The 23,425-nt window shown below is 44.0% G+C and overlaps 1 protein-coding gene across 4 annotated transcripts; it reads left to right on the top strand.

Annotated features, from left to right (window-relative positions):
- Positions 1-690: 690 nt before the first annotated feature.
- On the top strand, positions 691-20,158 carry LOC137151723 (protein spire homolog 1-like). 4 transcript variants are annotated; one of them, XM_067546089.1, is made up of 16 exons: positions 691-960; positions 1,860-1,891; positions 2,566-2,730; positions 4,589-4,714; positions 5,003-5,071; positions 8,048-8,215; positions 8,683-8,751; positions 9,315-9,444; positions 9,813-9,952; positions 11,523-11,598; positions 12,243-12,391; positions 15,398-15,529; positions 16,726-16,790; positions 17,668-17,695; positions 18,047-18,189; positions 19,599-20,158. In XM_067546089.1, exons 1-16 carry the CDS (start codon positions 741-743, stop codon positions 19,783-19,785), a joined length of 1,899 nt encoding a protein of 632 aa, XP_067402190.1. In that variant the 5' UTR covers positions 691-740; the 3' UTR covers positions 19,786-20,158. The 4 variants fall into 4 exon arrangements, with proteins under 4 accessions (XP_067402190.1, XP_067402191.1, XP_067402189.1 ...); XM_067546090.1 differs by having other exon boundaries at positions 691-969; positions 19,653-20,158; XM_067546088.1 differs by having other exon boundaries at positions 691-969.
- The last annotated feature ends 3,267 nt before the right edge of the window (positions 20,159-23,425 follow it).

Below are 23,425 nucleotides of genomic sequence, written 5' to 3'. Positions count from 1 at the left end.
CACTGCTGGTGTAAGCAGGGCCTTACTAGCTAGGGGATCGGGAAGCACCAGCGCTGAACACAAAGAAAAGCCTCCCTCCACCTGCGTTTTGCTAAGACACTACCCCTTCCTCCAGATGAGGCTCAGGCCAGAGTGAGCCACGCGTGCATCACCTCCAGGCTGGGTTATTGTCACTCCCTGTTGCTGGGGCTGGAGTTGGAGGCAGTGCAGAGGCGCCAGTTTGCACAGAATGCGGTTGCCTGGCTGGCCCGTGGGCTAGGCTTCTAAAAACATGTCAGCCTCCTTGCTGTCCACCCATCCAGAGATCTCTTTCAGCATCATTGTTTCCCAGGTGTCTCCTTCCCACTGAGTATGTATAGTTCATGTAGATTATTACCAACCCCACTCAGGATGTATTTTTTTCATGCTGAACCTAACTTTTGGAGCCCAGGAGCCACATTTTTTCAGTTCATGGAGTTACACCAGACATTACTTTTTTTCATGCTTCTAAGCTTTCAAGGCCCCTTTTAATTTTTTTCTCTGTGTTCCTTCACTGATGTTTGTATAAATACAGAGTAGATGATTAAATTGATGGTGTCCCTTTAAGGAGATGTAGCAAAAAGTCACTCTAAATGGTCACACCTGAAGGAGAGTCAAGGTAGAATGGATAAAAGACTGCCAGAAGCATCTCTTGCTATCTGAGTAGATGTAAAATAGCCCTCCCCCAAACACTAGCATAGGGGAATGGGGGAAAGTAAAAAATGGATTATAAAAGAGCTGAGTGGAATATCACTAAGGTCTCTCTGGGAGAGTTTCTGAGATGTTGTGACCAGCCAATAAGTGAGGAGCAAGCCTGGGCCCTTTGCTTTCAGTGTTGCTATAAAATGAAGCAGTTGGCTCAAGGCCCCCACCCTGGGATGATTAAAGGTCTTGGAAGCATCTTTATCCACTCTGATGGTGCCGTTTCCTTCAAAGTTCTTCGTAAGTCTGGTAAGAGTGATGGCAGTAGTGGGGGGAGCTCTTCTTTCTGTCCTGCTCTTAAACAAAAGTCTTCTCCCTCTGAGAATGCTATGGGTTTCTATATCGTGTCCATGAGCATGTACAGCCATTTGAGTCTGTCTCTAAAATACTTTCCTTAGTGAATTCCATGAATGCCTCTACAAATAGAAAACTAAGGTGTGGTATTTCCTGATATGTCTTTGAACGCAGTTTCTATACTAATGTGAAGGGCTGTATTCTCCATGCCAATTAGGGTATCTACAGAGAGTGGGGAAGAAAGAGCTACTAAGTGGGAGAATTATACCTGGCTGTGGGTGATGAGGGTAGAGGGACAAGTGACTGATAAAGACTCAGAGGTTACTTGCTCCCTGGGTTCATTCAGACAAAACCGAATCCCACACCCACATTCCTTTTTCCTGAAATCTCTCTGTGGATGTTGCTAGATCTTGTATTCTGGAGGGGGAAAGGAGAATAATAAATATGCCTTCCTTTACCAAAGATCAAACATTGGTGCAAAGACTGAACTATATTTAGGTATGTTCTTTTCCCAGCACTCCTAACCCCACTACCAGGTACATTATAAGACAGAAAGAAAGGAGAATTATTAATTCTTTCGGTTAAACCTCCACTAGTATATCATAGCCACAGTGCCAAGATGCACCAGCCATCTTCCCTAGTGACCCCCAGATAGTCCTATTCAATTTACCTCCTTTGGAAAGTGGAGGATCGACGTGACCCAAGGCTTCTGGAAGAGTCCACCACCAGCGAGAAACCAAACATTGGCTCAAATTACCCTCTCTAGTGTAGACTTCATATAACAAAAGACTTATCCCTGTAGGGATTGGTAAACGGCTTTACTTTCTCACTTGTTTCCCTTTCAGATATTAACAAGACTCAACAACTAGAGGGCAAGGTAAGACTCTGGAGCTGAGAGATTACACTCTCAAGAACCTGTGAGGTTTTTTTTTTTTTTTAAACCTGGCAAATGCACAGATCTAATCCTGCATTGGTAAAAGGACTAGCTAAAGGAATCTCAGACGTCTTGCTCTTCAGTGACACAGCAGGTTCATAAGATTCCGTGGTCCTCTAATAGTCCTGGCACTCATGCTGCCCCAGTGGCTTGCCTAGAAGGTTGACTTCCACTGCCATGCAGGAGACTAGGTGAAGTCTCCAAGCTAAATTCAAAACTGAAGCAAATTGACTGGGCATAAGATATACACTGAAAGAGTGGGGGAGGTTGAGATGTGGCAGGAAACTGTCAGAAGTGGGTAAGAGATAAAGCAGGCTGCTCTTGCTGCTGCCACAGCTCTTTTAAACAAGTTATTTAGCTGTATTTGGGTGTTACAAATGAATTTGGCCCCAATCTCTGATCCCCAGTTTATCCAGGGAGCATCTCATAGCTCTTGAATGACTGTGGTAGGATTATGTTGTGTGTCCAAAGAGGCAGGTGTCATTGAACATGGGGAAGCATGAGGCATGGTTGGGAGGGGTAGAAATCTTGGGGTACCATTTGTGAACTTTATTTCCACAATACCAAACTACTTCTGCATTAATCTGAAAGACCATTTCCTTGGCCTCTGTTTGTAGCTGACCGAGCATCTGGGAATGGTGATCTATAAAGCCCTGGACTGGGGGATTGACAACCATATGGAGCGAGAGCTGAGTGAGCCCCTGGAGAAGCTGATCTCCCTCCTTCTGAAATTAGACATTGAGGCAACAAAACCAGGAATCACTTTCCAGGATGTTCTCAAGGTTTTTTCCCCCCCTCTTATTTCTACTAGACAACCATGTCAACTTCTCAAATGTGCTCTTACCTCATTACTGGGCTGTTCCAGTGCATTCTGGGAAAATCTGAGTAGAAACTTGGATGTACTCACAATGGCCCCAGCAGTGCATGTGGGATGGTGCACTCCAGAAGACCCTACTGCACACAGATGGGAGGAAGGAAGAATGGGTGGATTAGTTACAGGCATTGTTAAGGCCATGCATACGTTGTTAAGGCCATGTTGCTTGCAGGAAGCTGCGTGCCAGCGTAAGCCACTGGCAAGCAAGGACCCTACGCAGTTAGCTTGCACAGCTACTAATTGTAATGAAGATGGGAAAACGCAGCAGCATGTTTAGAGTCTTCACTAGTTACACACTTAGTCAATATCTGTAGCATGGCTTGGCCCTTAATCTCCGGTTCGCTCCTGTGTGGCTGTCTCCTGGTGTCAGTGTCCGCCTTGAGCCTAACCTCATAGAAACATGCCTGCAAGGCAGCCCTGCCATTGTCCCACTCTCCCTTTGCCTGGGTTTCCAAGTTGCCTATGGGCATTTGGCTTGTTTGGGTGGAGTCCTGATAAACCCCAGATTAGAGCCCTGTGTGGATACAAAATGTGTATCCTCATCCAGTCCACAAAAATGGTCTGCAGGTATCTGCGGATTTGCAGGGCTCAACCCCACATGGTAAAAAGAAAGTGATGGGCACACCTGTAAGGACGTCTGGTGTTAATGCACCTGTGCTGCCTCAAGAGAGACTTCTGCAGACAAGAGGAGAGTCAGCACTTGCAGCATTCTGTCTACCTAAAACTATTGTTTGCCTGGCAGCTGGATGTAAGTGCAGACACTCAGGAGAGACTAGGGTACAGTCAGAATGTGGACACTCCAAAGCAACCTTTCCCATATCCCCAGGGCTAATGGGACCCTCTACTCAAAAGCAGCACTGAGGCCAAAGGAAGCAGTTCATCTAATCTTAATAATAGCTATCCTCTTTCCAGGCCTCTGGCCTCTAGCGGGCCAGACTCTCATGATGTAGTTTTGCCAATCCACCTCTAGGCTAGACTAATCTTTTTAATACAAAAATATCTGCTCACATGGGGAGCTTCTATCAGTAGAACTTAGGCAGAGTGCAGCCACTAAGAGAAGCTTTATCCAAAGCAATACACACGATCTGGTCCATGCTCTAGCTTCAAAGCACTGTCCGGACACTGAGCCTCACTACCCCTTTTCCATTTTACACATGGGGAAACTGAGGCACTTATTTGTCCACAGCCCTACAGCAAGTTCCTGGAAGAGCTGGGATTTGAATGCTAATGATTCCTACTTTGTGGTCCATCCGTTAGACTGTTTTCAATGGCGTTTTCTCACTCCACTCTCTGGTCCACTGGTTAGTGTGCTCAATGCACAGAGCAGCCATAATTTCAGTCTGCAAGTTTATTTTTAGACTAAGGAAAACCGAATAAGAACAAAAGTCTTCATGAGGGTACACCGTGGCTTCCTCTAACGTCCTGTGTCTGTCTCAGAAAAGGGAGCTTCCCCAGAAGACAACTAGTTATCTAAAGTTCCTGTTTATAGAAGAGAAGAGAATAATAAATTATATAGCTTCCTACATCATAAGTGGTACAAAACTGGGCTTTTTCTTTCTCTGTTCCTCTTCCCTTTGCCCTCTGAGCAGAAGGAAGGCTGTTACGAGCGATAATATGCAAGGGACACAAGGGAAGATGACCCTAATCCCAGAACCTGGGTAAACTGGAAACTGAGATGTGCAATCCCTCCCCCTCAAATCCTTTATGTCAAGAAGAACTTTCTCTCAGACCATCAATGCTGAATAAATAGCTGCGTTTCCTTCTAGATCTGCGAGGATCATTTACCTAGGCCCTCTGAGGCTGCCAGCTATTACAGAATGATCTGCAGGGCTCTCTTTGAAGAGTACATAGATCTTCAGAAACTAATGCTCACCATACAGAGCTCCAAAGAGGTGTGTTGGGACCATCATTAAGGTGCCATCTCTTTCTTTTACCCTACCCTGCCCACTTAATTCCAGGTTAGTCCTCTTACCTTTCCCCGAGGAGAAAGTTATTTAGCTGAAGTTCTGCTCCCTGCATGTGAAAGGAGTGGGTTTTCTCCCAAGAGCTAGATTACATGAATCTCGGATATTTGTCTTCCAAGTTGTCAGTACTGTGACTTGGGCTGGATAGACGGGAATGGTCTAGGAATGACTGGACACAATACAGGATAATGATCAGGTCATACGTTCATTTGACAGAGTCTAAGAAGAATGGATGTGGAGGACTTGCTGGAAAATGACTCTCTGAGGGAGAAGGATAATTACTGGGTAAGAGTTTAGAGTTCTTGGTTTGTTTTTTATACCCTTTCTGTGAGGCCTTCCAGTGACTTCCCAGCTTAAAACAAATGCAGATAAACTCAACTAATTAAAACTCTCCAAGTAAATAAAGCGACATGTTGTACTAAATTCTAGCTCTCTACTATCTGTGGCAATTGCTATCCACCCCAAGAACAATTCTCTTCTCTTTGGACCTGTCTACACTGTCTGCTTTGGGGAGATTTCCTACTGTAGAACTGGTGCTAACAATGTTGGAGGTGCTACTGTAGATCAGACAGTTACCTTCTAGCCACCATGTCACAGAGACCTGTTGTGAGTGGGTTTAGATGTCAAGGTAGCTAAAAGCCATTGGCTTTAACTGTTAGCACCTCTGTTAAGCTCCATCAGAGCTAAAGCAATGGTGAGAGATTCCTAGGAACAGCTCGGTATAGATTGAGCTTCCATGTTTTTGTTTTTTTTGTTTCCCTGCCACCCACTCTAGTCTCCAGTTGTTGGACTCCAAGTTTTCTGCGGCAGGAACAATGACTTGTTTTGTTCTGTCCAGAGCCCAGTGAATTCAGTGCTTAACCAAAAGTAAATAGCTCTTCTGATTGGAGCCTTGCCAGGATAAACCAATGCACTGGAGTCTAAGAGACAGCAACAGGAACCCCCCAGGGACCTGCTCCTACTCCCTTTGTCTAAATAGTGTTCACTTTGAAACATAACAAACCATTCATATGAAAATGTTTGTGAAATTTGTGTTTAGGCATAGTTTCAGTTTTGTCATGTATTAAAATAAACGGACAAGTGAACTCTCACTCCCCAGACCACTAACTCAATCAGCCTCTATAGCTTATTCAGGGAAGACCCGAGTAAATGCATGGCTTTGCAGTGGTGCCTGAAAGCCCTCAGACTTCACTTCACTGAATCAAGAAAAGTGAAGTTCCAAAAACAAGAGCCCCAGGACAAATCCTCTGCCACTAATCTCCCAGATTCCAGTCCCCCAAGAGCCAGCTGCTTGCACCATCCTGGCAGGTAGCCAGGGCCCAAGTTGAGTAGAGCTCCATAGATTTGTGTCAACACTTTGAATGGCATCTGGTGGCTAGCACTGGATTAATACACTTAGTATGTTGAACATCACCATTAGGCAGAGCCCTCCTTAGGCACTTCTGGTGCAGAGCTGTACTATCCTAGCAGGAGCTAAATATGTATGTTGGAGTATCTAAGGCACCTATTGCCTTGACCTCAGTGCTTAGATGCCTCTTGGGAGCATAACTGTAGCACTGCCCTTTGAGTGTGTGCTCCTGCTGCCAGATGACTGCACATGCTCTATCCATATACCATGGTTCTACACCCCTTTGCATTAATGAGGTTAATGCTATTAACTTTTCCTCTGCTTGGGTAATGATGATGCCAGTTGTGCCTGGGACATGTGTCCGAGTTTATAGAACAGCATTCTCTCATCTGAAGTCAGGATAACCCCCTACAGAGCACTTTGAAATGATGTAGTCTGGAGGGAACAAAAATCTGAGTAACCATGTTAAGGTCTAGGGCTGAGAGGGTTCAACCTCTTACACAAATGAAGGCTAGCAGAGGAGAATGTGCTAGAACTAGTATCTGCATACTGCACTTAAAAAAAGTCTACCTAGGAATAAGGTTGCAAGGTTTGGACATGAAAATAATGGGTTGGTCTCTTGGATATTTGGCTAGTGTAGTACTTAGCACCTCATCTGACTTTATAGACTGTATTGTTACAACCAGAAAAGTGACTCCAATGGTGCAGATGGCAGTAATTATAGTACTCTTCTGTATTGCTTAGTCTTAGTTCAGCTTAAACGGTCCTACAGCTGCTTGTGGTGTTCTCTTTTACTATTGGTGAGTGTGCCTGCAATCTTTTCTTGGACATCCTTGAGTTAAAAATATAGCTCCATGTTCTCCTACTCCAGAAATACAATAGTTCAGGAAAGATGGTCACAATATGACTGTCCTCTACTCCAGTTACAACATTACTTCATTTTCCTAGTGTAGATAGGACTTTACATGTAGCCAGGCTAAACCTGTGGACAGTCCAGATTCTTCACTGTCAAGGCACACAACTAAACATCCTCCTCATCCCTGTTGCTTGGGGGCTGCAGTTCAGTTGTGGCTCTTGTCAAATGTGTTGCAATTAAGAGAAATCAAGACCTGATCTTGCAGATTTGAGGAGGGGGGAGAGGTGAAGGCAGAAAACTTAAGTTTTAAGACAGTCCTGAATCAAAAATAAGAAGTCATCCAAAAAACCTACTTATTTGATCTTGTTCAGTTCACCTCTAAGATCCAGATAAGGAAAGAGATAAATTAGCAGCTTGACAATGTTGCCTAAACATGTGGATCTGATTTGGATCACTTTATTGTGTTAATGGGGTGATTTGGAGGCCCAAGCACCAACCTAAAAGCAGGTGCCTTGGAAATTTATGTAAGAACAGAACAAATACATATTGTAGTTGTCTGTTTGGATCCCAAACTTTGAAAATTAATTTGTGTTATTTCAACCTTCTTACCCCCATATTTGGGGCATTCAGAAGGATTAGAAAAGTTGCATTTTGTACAGAGGGCCGTCTTTAATGACCTTAATATCTTGCCTAATATCTCATTCAAAGACCTTGAACAGACCTTCAAAAACACTAGGCCTTTCAACAGTCATACAAGGTAGCTAAATTATTGTATTTCCTCAGATAGGTAAACTGAGGCACAGGGACATACATCAGAAGTTAGCGGCAACTGAGAAGTGAACACACCTGAGTCCTGGTCTCTTCCCCCTTCCCACTGTAAGCATTGTACTACTCTGCCTGGATTTCTAAATAGGTTTAAATAAGAATCTCAAGCAGATATTTGCATAGCTACAAATGGTTTGTACTTGCTAGACAAGCCCCTTATTGTTAAACATGAGAGAATACCGCCTCAGATAGTCCAGAGATGTTTTAACTGGCTCATGTTGCCCTGTGGCAGGCTAGCTTGTGGCACGATGTCATCAGCGAACTGCAGAATGGCGTGAGGCTGCACAAGGCCATGGAGCAACCCCGATATAACATTCCTCCAAAAGCATACACCCGCTCTCCCTACGAGCTCTTGGCAGATGACATCCGACACAAGAGGTACACCCTCCGCAAGGTGAAGGTGAGCAGTGGTTCTTGACGCGCTTAGTTTGGAATCTGCTGCTCTGGCTACCTGGCATCTGACACCTGTCTGATTAAACCCAGCCTGTAGCCTAGGACCGTCTTTCCCACAGAATAACTTCCAAGGGTGGGTGAGAATTCATGAGCTCCATTTGAGCTGTAACTGAGCATATAATGGCCACCATATTCGCCCACCAACTCCCTTCTTTCCGAGACCTAAACTTAGTGCTGGGTAAGCCTTGTGAGAAGCCACTTCATCAAACTGACTGCCTTATAATAGGGCTCCTGTTTAAGTGCTTGCCTAAAAAGATTGACTTGAGTTAGACACATACCTGTGAAATGCCATCAGTGACTATATAAGCTCTTGAAACTGTATTTCCTAGTTCATCTTCCATTTCTGGGGAAGGAGGCTTTGCAAGAAAAACCTAACTTTCCATCACTTCATAAGTGTCCTTTTCTCCCTTTCAGATCAACAGTGAGCAAAAATGCGAGAGCTCTGAAGGCAACACAATTGCTTCCCAGCCTCCTTTAAGGCCAGTAGGTGACTTGTTTAGTTGTGATGCCAAGATGGAGTGAACAGAAGGATCCTGGCACTGACTGAACTGGCTGGAGCAACACTGACCTAGCATGGGAATGGGATAGAACACCCCTTTTATATAAGACAAATTAAAAAGCTTGGTACCCTCAAAGGCCATAGTGGGGCCAACAGGATACAGGGAGAAGGGAAGATGACTCAGATCTTAGACATAACAAAGGGAGAAAAGGACTGCTTCTCCTCCTTTTTTTGAAAACCCCTTTAATCCTCAAAGGGCTCCTGAAATGTTTCTGAACAATCCTACTGAAGCTATGGTTCACTTACTAAAGCTTCCACTTTGAGTTGGTTCATGGAAATGTTCTCCATTGATTAGCAAAACTCTAAAATGCTCCTATAGCATGGTATCCATGTGGAAAGTGCACAGATTACAAATAGTGCAAGTACTGGGGCGATAGTATTTCTGGCAGGTGTTGAGTCTGACTTGTGAAACAGCACACATGTCTATTGCTCTGGGGATCTTTGTTGTATCCAGTGGCTTTTCGTAGCTCTCAGCTTCATGTTGCAGGTGGCAGAAAGGAAGCTGAAAGAGAATTCCTCCAAGGAACCCAGTCTGCATGACCTGCTCATGATGGAAATAAGACAGCCACAGAAGCTTCGGCCATCTTCCACAGAGAAAAACGGGAGCAGGAACAAAGGTACCTGCTGGACACCCACTAGCAGTAGGCATACTTGTGATGTGGGAGTTGATCATGGGTGAAGTAAGGGACGCAGAGGAGCTCTGGATCAGCTTTCAGGGGGCACCAGCATTGCTATTTTTCATACCTCTCTGGCTTATGTCCTCTGCTAGGGCCCAGTTGCCTGGGTTGGAGTCTCTGACCTCTTACAAGAAAGATGGGGTAAAAGGCTCAACTCCTGTGAGACTAAAAGGAGGCAAAGGGCTGCTGAGCCATCACCATCTCTGAGAAGTCTGGTTGTGGGACTCATGGAGTCTGTCATCAGTATCTTGCATCTACAGCTCATTTATGTTGCAGTTTGTTTTTGTTTGTATTCATTTTTTTTCCAGATATCTCTGTGATGTCAATATTTTCCTTGAATTCCCCATGTGGCAATGTTTTATCTGTCCAAAATGCTAGCACGGGACTTAAAATTCACAAAGTTAAAAAACAGCTGCTGGTCCCTGACCTGCTGGTCCCAGGATTTCAGGTAAGTCATTTTAAATGAAATTTCTTTCTAGAGAGGCTGAAATGGCCCAAGTATTTTGATTTGAAATAAACTGGCATCCTGAAAGTTCAGGTTCAAATCCCAGCATGGGTAACTTGGCCTTTCTTTCTGCTACGGTGAATAAATTGAGTACCATTCAATTCGAGTTCTACCCTACAGAAATCCAAACTATGCGTAAAAATGTGATTTTTTTTGTTTTGTTTTGTTTTGTTTTAAATATAGTGTAGATGGAGCCTTTAAAACGGAGGTTCTCACTGCTCTCAGCACAAATCCCATAGGTCTTTTCATAAGAGTTTGGATCTGTGTAGCCAACGTTAGCCAAAACGTCTTCTGCTCCCTTCCCCTTATCACTGTTCTCCACTCCAGAGGTGTTTGCATTTCATGTGGTATAGGGTATAGTCATAGTGGAGATGAATGATTGCTCACTGCAAGTTAATTTAACCTCTTCTGCTTGTGGAATATCTGAGCAAACTATGGTTTACTTCAAAAATTAGAATAATCAGAATAAAAAAAAAACAAAAAACCCACCTATGGATTGATCATGAACAGTTCTGACTACTTGGCATCTGAAATTCAATCTGTTTAGTCATTTACATGTCTTTGTTTCTGTTCCCTAATGCAAGTTACTACTTCTGGCACAAATACTCTTGCACATAAACTGGAAGTTTATTTTCCACATGCACTTTTGTCAGCAAAACTTGATTTGCTTAAGTTGGGGGGGGCATGGAAATGTGAATATTTTTTTTTGCAAATATTCATGAACTGCATTTGCACAGCAAGTGTATGGCTGGTAGAAACGTTTGTGATCATTCAGAATCAGTGGAGCTATATGAGACACTGTCATCAGAATCATATTGGTGCATCTTTAGTTGTAAGGCTTGTACAAATGTTCTTGGCTACCAGGATTGCAGCAGCACAATCTAATAGGACTTTAAACAAAATCCAATTATTAAGGTCGCCTATACTCTAAGGACCTCTTCTCAAACTGTCTATTGTAGGGTCTTGGACTTCCACTAGTTTAGATTAGAGAGAAGCCAAGCCATTGCTGTATCCATCTAGGGGTTAGGGTTGGATTTGTCACCGCACAATCTCCTGACTTGCTTTTATGAGTTCCTGCATGCAAACTGGAGCCAGGAAAAATTTAGCTTCCAACATGGGTCCAAAGCTGTAGGGGAAGAGTCTGGATTCAAGGGCTGTATCTGAACAGCTGCCTGAAACTTTTGAGCGTGGCTGGAGTTGAAGTTAGGATTTGGGTCCCATCTCTACTTCAAACTTTTACTGGGTCAAATTCATCCTTGATGTAACTCCATTGACTCCAGGGGAATTTGTCTCACTATTGCTCTTCTGAATAATATGGAGCATGATGTGTGAGTCGAATAGAACAAGCAAACTAATCTTGCCACTACTTTTGCTTGCTCTCATAAGAACCCCTGTTGTCTCATTCATTGTCAATGCGGAGTAGATTATGCTGAGGTGACCCTCACATCAGAGAGGTAGAGTTGGGTGGGGTGTCTTATACCCACTCTAAGAATCTCCCATCTGTGTTGCACAGGAAACAGACTGGGCATCGGAGTTCAACTTGGGCTCCATCTCAGACAGATCGTCTGTACTGACATCCAGCAGCACAGGTCAGTATGCCCTTTCCTGCCTTACTCTCCTCTGTCACAACATGGTCTAAATACTTGAATCAATGGCTGCTCCACATTTTTATGACCCCATCCCAGTCCATCTTCCTCTGCTTCTCCCTCCTTTTGAAGCCAGTTGTCTGCTAAGCCATCTGACATGGGATCTCCATAACACTAAGTTGCTGGAATGGAGCATGATATTTGAAATCAATTCCTCCACTGCACTGGCTGTAAGAGTTCTTGAATCTTTACATTTCTAATAGTGACAAAATTCTTCATGGTTCCGGTTTCAGACCTCAGGATGTATGTTATGGTAGCAAACATTCAGTGAGGCTTAAAATAATTATTCCTTTCGTGAACAAAAGGAATAATTAATCATTTGATTTTAAAATAGGACCTACATAAAAACAAAACATCGCAGCTGCTTGCTTAATTTCTACTCAGGATATACCCAATTACTTAGTGCTTCTGTGATCTTACATGAGGGAAGGCAGAGAAGAGGGTTTTTAGAACAGGCTTCGCTGCCTTCAGAAACTGATCAGCCTGTAATACTTAAGCATTCTAGTCATCTAGAGACACTCTAGACGTTACCAGATCATGTCTATGCTTTAAAACCTTGTCATCCTTTCCTACTTTTTCACTTCCAGATTTCTCTGCAGACTGCATGTTTACTCCCAAGAGAATATCCATGGGAGGAGACTTTAAAACGAGCAGCTTTCTGAAGCTAAACCAGCAACAGCCTTTCTGCCGAGGGAAATCCCAGTCGTTAGGGAGTGCTCCACAAAGCAGGAAACATGTGAGTCCTGCATGGGCCTGCAGCTCCACTCCCAGTGATACAACAAGCTGGTAATGCGTTGGCCTGGCGTATTGTCCCAAGGGTTGCAGCTTGATGTTGGGATACAAGTGAACTCTAAAATGAAATGGGGAGGGAAATGGGGTTCCCCCAGCTTTCTTAATTTGGGCTCTTAATAGAGCTGGACAAATTTTTTTTTTGGGGGGGGAAGCTTTTTTAACAAAAAAACCGCAGGTGGGGCAACACCAAAATGTTTAATGAATTAGTGAGTTTTACTGAATTGTTTCAGTAAAAAAAAAAAAAAAAAACCCTAAAAAAGTCTAAACCATTTCATTTTTATTCTTTCAAAAAAAAACACTTAGTTTCTTTTGGTTAAAAATGACTGATTAAAACACTTAAAGGATATAAATCAATCCCATTTTAAAGTACTCTACATCAAAACAAAACATTTTGTTTGACCCAAACTTTTTTTTTGGGGGGGGGGTTAGAGTTGATAGCAAGCAAAACAAATCCATTATTCACACCGCTCTGCTCTTCAATACCTGCTCCTCGGCTAGTTGTTAACACAGGTGGTGCTGACTTCCCTTCCAGCTTGGCTCTTCTGAATATGCGATGGGGTAATTATCCCTTGAGTAATGTTTAAAATAAATTGGTATCTGGCTGTAGTTTTAGAGCTCCTGAAGAATGTTAAAAATGCATCTGAAAGTGCATGTTCAGCAGAAACTAGGATAATGCATACCCTGGTAAGCTATCATGTCAAAATTGGTTGACAAGCATGCTACCAAGTGCTCCTAAGTGAACATCAGGAAAAAGGAATTTCAAGGGGGTGTTCATATGTTAGGAAAATCAGCCCATGATTGACAACAGGTGTCACACAGGAGCCACTTCTTTCTACTCCATCCCCACCAGTGATGGAAGCTGAGGAGGAAAAACAGCCTGACTAACAGTGTGCAACAGTAAGTGTGCTGGCTACTCTGTACTATTAGAGATCTAGTGCTCTGACTTCTTCTTTTTTTCCTCCCAGTTGACAAGGCCTAACACCGATATTACAGCAAGCAGTACAAAAAACTCAGCTGTGCAGTGGCAACAGATCTCAGATCTGCTGTTAGCAGGAATGTGGCATCTTCACCAGCTCAGAACAAATTTCCATACACAGTGGTGAATCGTGTAGTGCCCAACTCCTGTCAGCTAGTAGTTTAGCATGGGTGCTGATGAGTGCTTGATTTCTGTACAGACTCCTAGAACCCTTTTTCATGCACTCTGGGGAGGTTAATACTCTTAACACCTTTCAGAGTGTTAAATATGGCAAGGTTCTGTCTACTGTCGCTACCATCCCTAGACTGTTGAACACAGAAGGGTTGGTGAGAATTTGTCAAACATAACTTATTTTCCTAGTGTATGTACAGCCAAAGGCATACGGTGACGAAGCTGAATATCTAAACCCTGTCTAAACTTTCTTCAAAGTACGCTCAATGTAGCTGTTTGGATGGGAAATAACTTATGTAGAAACCTGGGCTTAAGAACTCTTGAGTGTGGATGGCCTTTCCGCAGCCATCTTGAAATATTTAAATAAATTAAAAACCCTGTGTACTGACTAGCAAGGAACATGTAGCTTGATTCTTAGGCCACAAAGAACCATAGCTACTGTGAAGTTGAATGTCGCAGTACCGAACTTTTTTAGGTGCCTAGAAAAATCATAGGAGTGACCGTGCAATCCCACGAAGCCTGAGCTAGGAGCCTCGGCACACATACAATGAATGGGGAGAGAGGTGCCTTAGATACGAGCCACAAAGCCAGCATGCTAGACAGGGAGCCAACTCAGCTAGCCAATGGGAGATGCCAGTAGGGGGAGGGGGAAGTGTTAAGTCCCACCCCACTCTGAGACAGGCGCCTATCTGCTCACGATCCACAAACTAGGAACATGCGTCTAGGAGTTAATCCGGCAGCTAAAGCATATAAATCACTTCTTGCAAGAATGAGTTAAGCGCTTGGCTCACTGCACACACAACTGGGACAAGAGGGAAGGTGATGTGGCTTGCCCACCTTATAGCTTTTTGCCCAGTGGTTAGAGCAGTCACCCATGTTCAGTTCTCTCCTCCATCTCCGGGCAGAGAGGAAGGATTTGAATAGGGGACCGTCTACTTCTCTAACCTTCTGAGCTATGGGATATTCTGGTGTGAGGCTGTCTCCTGGTGAAGCTGTTCCACTGTGGATAAATAGTGGTTGGAACAAGGGGACTGGACCCAGGGTCTCCCACCTTTCAGGTGGGTCCTTAATCACTGGACTACAGAGTAATCTCTGGCTCAATTACTACTTCAGTATTTATCTATAGAGGATCAGCTTCAACAGGAGAGACTGAGGGAGCCTACACCAGCATATCCCATAGCTCAGGGGTTGGAGCAGTCCCCTGAGAGGTAGGAGAGGCCCTGTTCAAATCTTTCTCCTCTGAGCTAGAGGGGAGAATTGAACCTGGGTCTCCCCCATCCCAGATGAGTGCTCAAACGCCTGGGCTGAAAGCTATTGTGTCGGTGCTGCCTCCTCTGCAGGCCAGAGTGAGAGCAGTAAGAACTCAGCAGCTGTCTGCTGCAGAAGGGGATACACCACATTTGTGTGACGGGGACGGGAGGCCTTTTGGGCTCATCTTCCTAATCCGAAAAGGTCATTCTTTGTGCGGGGAACAGGGAATACAACTGTTTAATGCTGCCTGAAGCTGTCTTCCATGGCTGGTTCTCAAAAACTACTTCAGAACGTGGCTCACCTTCCCGTTGGGAGCCAGGTGCTTTCCTTGCCATCTTTCCCTCCCCTCAGACACCGTTTTGTCAGGCTCCCTCTATAGTTTCAGAACTGAACTTGAGAGGAGATGCTTGAAATCAGTTTGGCAGTTGCTGTCCTACAGACCTATCAGTCACTTGGGGCTGGAGCTCAATTCTGACTTAGAATCACTCTCACAAATGACTGTTCTCCTTGGCTTTTCTTTGGTCTTTAACTCTTAGCTGTTCTTTTGCCTAGGACTATCCGTCTTCTACAAGGCGGCCATCACCGACCATTGCTGAACTGATTGGCATCAGATACGCCATGATGGTGTCTGAAATGGAGGACTCCCGCCAAAGATATGGTTATAGTATATCTTCAAGAATCAGGGTATTTACCATTCCCTTTTGATGTACTGCCCTTTCTTAAGAGTCTGCTGGCTTCACTCCTTTCCGTGCACTCATGTCCTTCTATTCCTGGGAATAACAAGTGCCTGTTAGGCAAATGGATCCTAGGTAGCTTCACTTAATCCCTCTTATACACTGATCTTCAGGAGTCCTGGCCCAGACCACATGGAAGCTTTAGACACCACACAAACGTTAAGCTTCTAACTAAATTTAATTTGCACACTGAGCCTAGACCGATCAGTCCTCTAGCATGCCATGCTGTTGCCCCCTTGCTCCCAAAATAGAAAGGACTCTGGCATAGTTGGCCCACAAGAATCAAATGGGTTTAAAATGAAAAACTTGTCTACGATTTCTGACACCCCTAAAAGATAAAAGCAAATGCAAACCCCAGGCTTTTAGCTGAAGGACATTCAGATTGATAGACTTGGACTATTAGACCAAAGTGCTTTTCTTGTGCAAAAGGAGCTTCTTCTAACACAGTTGTTCACTTCCACTGTCCAACTCTTGCCCTTGACCCTGAATCCTCACTTTCTTCCCACTTCCGCCTGTCTCTCCAAAACTGCTTGTGGACACCCTGATTTCTTTCTGCCTCTTCTACAACAATCCTCCATTATCACCTCCCTTTCTTGACTATTGAAACTCTTCTCTTTGGCCTCCCCAGCTTCTGGTTCTCTAGGCTGAGATCTATGGCTATACCACTTCTCACCATGTGTGCTTTCTTTAAAAATAAAGTTCAAGCTATTCCTCAGTTTATTCTGTGGCTCATCATCCACTTCAGGATCAGATTCAAATTTGCCCTGACACTTTAATCTCCCTGGAAATAATAGTCTGTCTTAATGTCTCCGCTCCCCTATCCGCACCTTGCTTTCTTCATTGGTTTCTTCATTGCTCTTCCACATAATCTAGCCATTGTCAAGAGCCTTGACTGCAGCTCTTGGTGTCTGAATCAAATCTTGTCATCAACACTTGAGTTTCAAATCTTATCTGAAAACTTCTTTGTCTCTGGCTCTGAATTTTTATGTTTCTGCCATCCTGTATTTGAACTGTTACTGTATGTAGCTCTAAAGCCTTCAGGACACTGGCTTATGTCATGTGGAATATGCTATGCTGAACTGGTAACATCTACTGCTTGCCAAGAGTTGCTTCCCATTGGCATTCATAGGTAACTCTTATCTACAGGTCTGTTTCCATTGCCATAAGCAGATGGTCTTTCTGTGGCCTTACCGGTGTCATCTCTGTAGCAGGTAAGCAGATGTAGAAGGACTTTATGGGGAAGAAGAAAGGGTCATAAAACTAGTCTAAAGTGCCAATTGCAGCACTCAATGGAGCAAGTTGTTTAGCTTTTTAATTTTGCCTGCATAGTGGAGCGCTATCATAATTGTTTTCTTATGGCTATGGGTGAAGGGAAGACGGTCACCTTTGTAGTGTCTGTTTATTTATTCTTAAAATTCAGGAAAGATAATTAAATTCTTACAATTCAAGAACCATGCTTGTTCCCCCTATGTTGCAGACTGCCCTCAGCTGCAAAGGTTTGAATCTGATCTGCCCCAAAGTCCTGGGGCAGAGGGTGGCTTGGTTCTGGATTAGGCTCCTAGGCGGAAGCTCCTGGTCAGGATTTTGTGGGCGAACAGTGAAATTTTCTGTGAATGCTTCAGTGACTTTGAGCATGTTGAGATCCCTCTGTTTTATCATAAAATGTTAAGATTTGTTCATGGATGAAACAAATCTGGGACCTATTACAGACTCTTAGTCACTTTAACTAAATTTGAGGCAGAAGTAGTTCATTAAGCTTGGGTCATCCAGCAGTGATCAAATATCCTGTCATTTGGCTTACCCATTCACACAGCACTAGTACTGAATTATGAATATTGAGTACTTGTGGTAAACAGCGAGCAGTTCCATAGGCTGAAGCTTTTTCACACAACATCAGTAATTAAACTAGTAAGTATTAGTCTGTTCATAAATTACCAATGAATAGGAAAGTTCTAACTATGAAGCCAGGTGAACAAATCATAATGACAAATGATGCCTTTGAGTTTATTTGGAAGATGCATCTTTGCCTGCAGTATTGGATCTCCTGAACACCACTGAAGTAATAACAATGGGTTTTTTTCTCCTTAGTATCATCTGCCGTGATTGCTGCATTAAGGTAAGTCCTTTACTCTGTACAGTAGTCTGTGATTAATTTCTATGTCTTGACACCTCCTTCCCCTCACATGTTTTAACAACTAGTCCTAGGAAAATATTTCCTCTCTCCTCCACTGACTCTTGAAATCTACCTTTAACCTTTCTCCTGGTTGCCTCTAAGAAGATGGAAGAAGCTGTCTCTCAAGATTCCAATCCAATAATGAAATATGTGTACACACCCAAGGAGTATATTAACATATCAACTAATCCTGCATTTGTCAAAATTGCACTGAGCCATACTGCCTTGGTGTTCTAAAACAGATGAAGAATTTGCTTTCTCGGTGACTTAAGTTTCATAACATTCTGCTTCTAGATGTCCATGCCCTTCAGATCATGTGTACATCTTCCACTTAGCTTAATAGAAGCACTGAGACTCTCGAAGGAGGAGGACGACCCAGTTATCCAATATCCGAAATCCTCACAGATGTTTGAAGTAAAACAGTGGTATTGTTCTAGGTGAGTTTTTTGAAATGAGACTTGCTTTCTATAATCTTTCACTTTCTGAGTATCTCAAAGTTCCTTTCAAGGGAAGGCATTGCTTCTGTGAAGTGGGACCTGTGTAGGCAAATACAATGGCTGTTATGCTATTGGCCAAAGACACTAATGATGTGTATGTTATACTGAATGACTGTTGGCCTTCTCATTATTCTGGTGTGTTAATGACTCTCTTGAAAAGGTGCCATTGGATCACAGGCTCTGGACAGAGATGGGTATAAGGACTACAGCTTAAGATCTCACCTGAAAGACATCCACACATGATATCTCTATCCTTCTCCAAGTTAATGCCCAAACATTACTGCTATTACAGAAAACTTCATCCAGTAATACCTATCCAGAGTCTGATTTGTTACCTGGGACAACTTCATTAAAGCTGGTAGAATTTCTCCCCATCTGAGAGGCAAACTGGGACTCATGTTCATAGACGGTAACTTTGTGACCCAGAGGAGTCCTCCATTTGGCCAAACTAATAGCGTCTTGTGTATAGGCTACAGTAGCTGAGTGCATCACAGAATATGTAAAGATAACAAGCAGTCTCTTGGTTCTTTCCCCCATTCTGCCAGTACATTAACTTTTTAGTCCTCCCCTCCTATTGTGGGAAAGTTTTTTCCAAAAAGATAAGTTTTATACTCTGTCCTGAATGTGTTAAAGTCTAGATGTTCTTGGCTTCTGTGATAAGGAGCCCCATAGCTATGGGCTGCTGGCTGGGTGGGTGGGTGGGAGGTCAGAAGACTCCTTTCTCAGGTCTCTGCTTTCCAGTCTGAGTTGCATAGTCCATTATGAGAACAGTAGGAGGAAATTCTTGGAGGTGGAAGGTCCCTTTGGGGCAGACAAGACTCCATTGCAGCATCTGGATTTGATCTATTTTTCAGAGTGTTCAGAGATCAGACCCGCTAGCGCTGCTTAACAGCTGGGTAGCTGCATTCTGAACCAGTTACAGCTCTGTCAGGGTAGCCGCTCTCAGTGCTAGGCGAGGTACATGGTGGTGATTGAGGCTGGAGGTGACAAATACAAATCACCAGGACTAGGCCACCTATCAGAAGGCTGTGATACCTCCCCTTCCCGCCCCCCCTCTCCCCTCCGGCCAACCACTGCTGTAAAGGAGGCATCTTAATAGCTGTGGGGCTCTATTAGCAGTGACCTTTAGGATGCAGACCATCTTGATCATTTGAAGCCACGTTCCCTCAAAAAATGCAGATGCTGTGTTGTGTGCTTGTTCCACTGACATCGTACCCTGAAGGGAGTTGAAGGTGCAGGACTGTGTTCTAGGTGAAGTGCAACATGTGTGTTGGGTCAGATGGGGAGAGGGGTTGGCGGAGTACTCTACCCATTTAACTGAAGCCTGGATTCATTTTTATAATTTTCAGAGTACCATTAATGTTTGAACCCCATTGCCTAGCCTGGCCTCTTGCCTCTCACAGAAAGACCATGATGGACTGGCCTTCTATGGACATATGTACCAAATGTGAGCAATACCTGTTGCATGTCCTCTCCAGCCAGCAGCAATGCATCCCTCCCAGGAAAAGATCTAGGTCATGGACTGAATTGGAATGACTCCTCTCCAACCATGTCTCCTGTCCTGTAGATTCCTTTACGTTATTGTGTGTTTTGATTTGTTTTTTTCAGCTGAAGTAAGAGTGTGAGAATAACAGAGCTATATGTATATATTGACAAAGGCCTGAATAAAAGACCCCCTGCTGGTTGGTCTTGGCTAGCCGGAAGGCACAGCTGTTCTTCACTTAGAGTGAAGTACTGTAAAACATTGTGGCTCTTAGCAATCGGCTTTTAATTATTTTTATAAATTAAATAATAAATGTTGAAGCAGTGCCACACCGCTAACATGTCATCTTTCGCCACACACGCTGTCACCATAAATACAATGAAAATCTAGTAGTCACTGCCGCAGGGCAATCCCCATCATCTAAAACAGTGAAATAACACTCTCACCCCAACACTCTGTTACTTGCTGGGGGGGAATGGGACTTCCAGTCACGTGATCACAGCACCAACCATCCTCATGCTCACACTGCCGCACTCCCCCACCTCTCTCCCCACCCCCTTACCAAGTAATTGGCTCTCTTAAAATCACCAGCAACTAGCTACAGATTCAGATACAGAGCAGGACTCTAGCCAGGGCCAGCAGACAGACAGCAGGGCTTGAGGCTTGGTTTGTAAGCAAGTGTGTCTTTGATGCTTTCGAGTTCTTCTGGAGGCTGTCTACTGTGCCAGCAAAGCTCCTCTCCGTAACTGGTCACTCTTCATCACCACCTGCAATAGTTAGTTGATCTCAGCTAGGTACCTTGCTTTTATTCTGGCCTTGAACGCTTTCAGCTGTTATGAATTGAACCATGTTGATGCTTTGTGAAGCTTAAGTGGAAAAATAAAGAGCATTTGAGTAAACTGCTTGTGGGGGGGAGGGACTCAAACTGTAGGGGGAGGGCTCACTGGTATATTTGAATGTTCAAATCCACTTAAAGCCTATTAACACCAGCCGTTGAAACAAATATTGTTCAAAGGCAGATTTCTCCTCCCTCAGCTTGTAGGGGGTGAGAATTTGACAATTGTTCTAGGTAGCTTCTTTCAACAGGACTGTTAACAGCTTGTGGTGACAGTCATGCAGGTTGAAATAATGGCTGGAAATTAAAGATAAATGGTGGGTTGTTCTAGAGCCACTAATAGACAAAATATCCCACCAACAAAACTTGTTACACTGCAGAAAAGTCCACCAGAAGAGACAGTAACGCCTTTGCTTAGGATTGCTCAAAGAGAGACTTTGCAAACTGCTTGGACAAGCTGCTGGAGTGAACAATGCAGCCCTGGCAAGGAAGCTGGAGGTGGGAGAAGAAGGGGATGTATAGGTATGTTACCACTCTTCCATCTTTAGCTGATCCAGCCCATTTCCCAGCCAGGGACATGTTTCCTAAGCAGCGAGAAATGAAAGAACCAAAACATCTTTGCCTTGTGTTGTCTGACTCGAAGTGGTTCAAACTGGGTGGATAAGGAGGGAGTGACATGCTAAAACCATTTCATAGCTAACAACTATCTTGATACCACTGACATTCGTGTTAAGACCCTTTTAACTGACAGCAGGCTCCAGTGACTGACCTTGGCTTGGAAAGTAGCTTTATGAATTCATCCTCCACCTGTGTCTGTCCCTTGTAACAGGATGGCCACACACTGAACAATGTTCTCAGTCCTCCACCAGAGGGCAGCAAAAGGCTGTAATTACATTAAGCCATTTTTTCCCCCTAAACTCTACAGTTGTCTTTCTATTCAGTTGTCCCAATACAAGAGTGGTGTTACTCTCCAGGATGTCGGGAATTACACACAGTTGCCCTAGGCACAGTAGAATCACCCAAATGAAGCAGAATCCTTCAGTAACCAGGATCTGTCCAATCTAAAGTGGAGTCATAGGGGGATTTTTAGGCCCTGGTAGAGCAGGATCAGAGAAGCATGACTATTAAATTTCTGCTCTCCCCTGAAATGGGATCATATAAGTACAGGGATTTCTTGCTTCAGGCCGATGGCTGAGCATGGCCATGGCCATGTCTTCTGGTCTCACAGGGAATGGAATAAGCTGTGTATTTTGCTATGAGTATATAGACCTAGGAAAGAGCTCTGTGGAGCTTGAAGGTGTGTCTCTCTCACCAATAGAAGTTAGTCCAATTAAAGATATTCCCTCACCCACCTTATCTCCCTTGCTATGAATGGAAGGCATCAAGCCAGACTGAAGTTTTCTTCCATTAGGTATTTCAAGGAACCAAAATGACACTTTCCTCACTGGCTGTCACCTGCAGAGACTCGATGTGCCTTAACACATTCCTCTATAAGCATATACTAGCATGAGGAGGCGACATAGACTGCTCAGACCATGTTAAGAAACAGTGACGGCTCTTCTCTTTTGCCAGAGACTTAAACCCTAATACTTTTGTGTCAGTTTCACCCTCTGGCTTCTCAAGTCCTGCTTAGCAGAGCAAGGGTATATTTCCTTGGCAGGGGAACATGCTTTGTAGATATCTTTCTAGTTCATGCTTGTAGGTCTGAACGTGTCATGGACCTAACAGTGAAAGAAGAGAATTGGGAGAAGTCATCTGACACCATAGCCATATTGCTGGGGGGGGGGGGGGTATAAAGTGGGTGTTATGGGAAGGTCTCCTCTTTCTCAGGCATGGTCTCAGCTCCGGTACTGTAATTCTGCCTTGTCGGCCCTCCCTCTATTCCTGTGCATCTTCGGGGATGCACCATTCCAGGTGACCTACAGCGGCTTCTCTCTAGGAGGCTGCTGTCCTTTCCATGGTGCGAGCCAGGGGCAGGGCTTCACTTTACAGTTATTGATAAAAGTTATCTTGGCTCATGCATCACTTTCTGTGGGTCATAGGATCAAGTCACAAAACAGGGAGACCCAGTCCTCTAAATCTGGTATTTTGACGTGTGTGTGTGTGTGTCTGTCTGTCTGTCTCTGTCTCTTGTAGAAGCAGGTGTTATCCTTAATAGCTGACCATAAGAAAGACATGAGACCTAGCCTTAAACCCCAAGTTTGTGCAATCTCTAGGGTTGAAATGGGCCTTTGCAGACTGAGCATCCACTGCTAACCTTGGAAGCAAAGTACTGAAGCTTCTCCCCCATTTGGTCTCATTGTGAGAGTGCAGGGGTGAAGAACGGGGCAGAGAAACTTGTTTTTTCAAGCATTCTCTCATTAAAAATTCACAGCTGCCATAAACTGTTTTAAATCACCTCTCCTTCTAGAGATTTAAAGAAAAAAGTTCTATTCCAGTTCTTGTCACCGAGTGAGTCTAGTTATAACTGGTAGGAGAGGTGACTGATTCAATCTCCTATGAGACCTCCAGCAGAAAATGGTTTCCTGTCCTAAATCAGTAGTTCTGACCCTTGTCCATACTATGCCCCCCATTCGGCAACAGGGAAATGCTAAGGTGTCACAACTCCCAATAACTGTTTGCAACCCTCAGGTTGGGAACCACTGTCCTTGATTTAAAGCGAGGATCATAAGAATGGCCATACTGGGTCAGACCAATGGTCCATCTAGCCCAGTATCCTGTCTTCTGACAGTGGCTAACGCCAGGTGCTTCAGAGGGAATGAACAGAAGAGATCCATCGTGTCACCCATTCCCAGCTTCTGGCAAACAGCAATCCCTGCTCACCCTGGCTTATAACTTATCTAGTTCTTTTTTGAACC

Source organism: Emydura macquarii, unplaced genomic scaffold (assembly GCF_026122565.2).
Source record: "Emydura macquarii macquarii isolate MOO-44397 ecotype Brisbane River unplaced genomic scaffold, CSIRO-AGI_Emac_v2 contig_1119, whole genome shotgun sequence".
Classification (NCBI taxonomy): Eukaryota; Metazoa; Chordata; order Testudines; family Chelidae; genus Emydura; species Emydura macquarii.
Note: the sequence above shows the minus strand (reverse complement) of the source record. Positions and strands in the feature narration are given on the sequence as shown.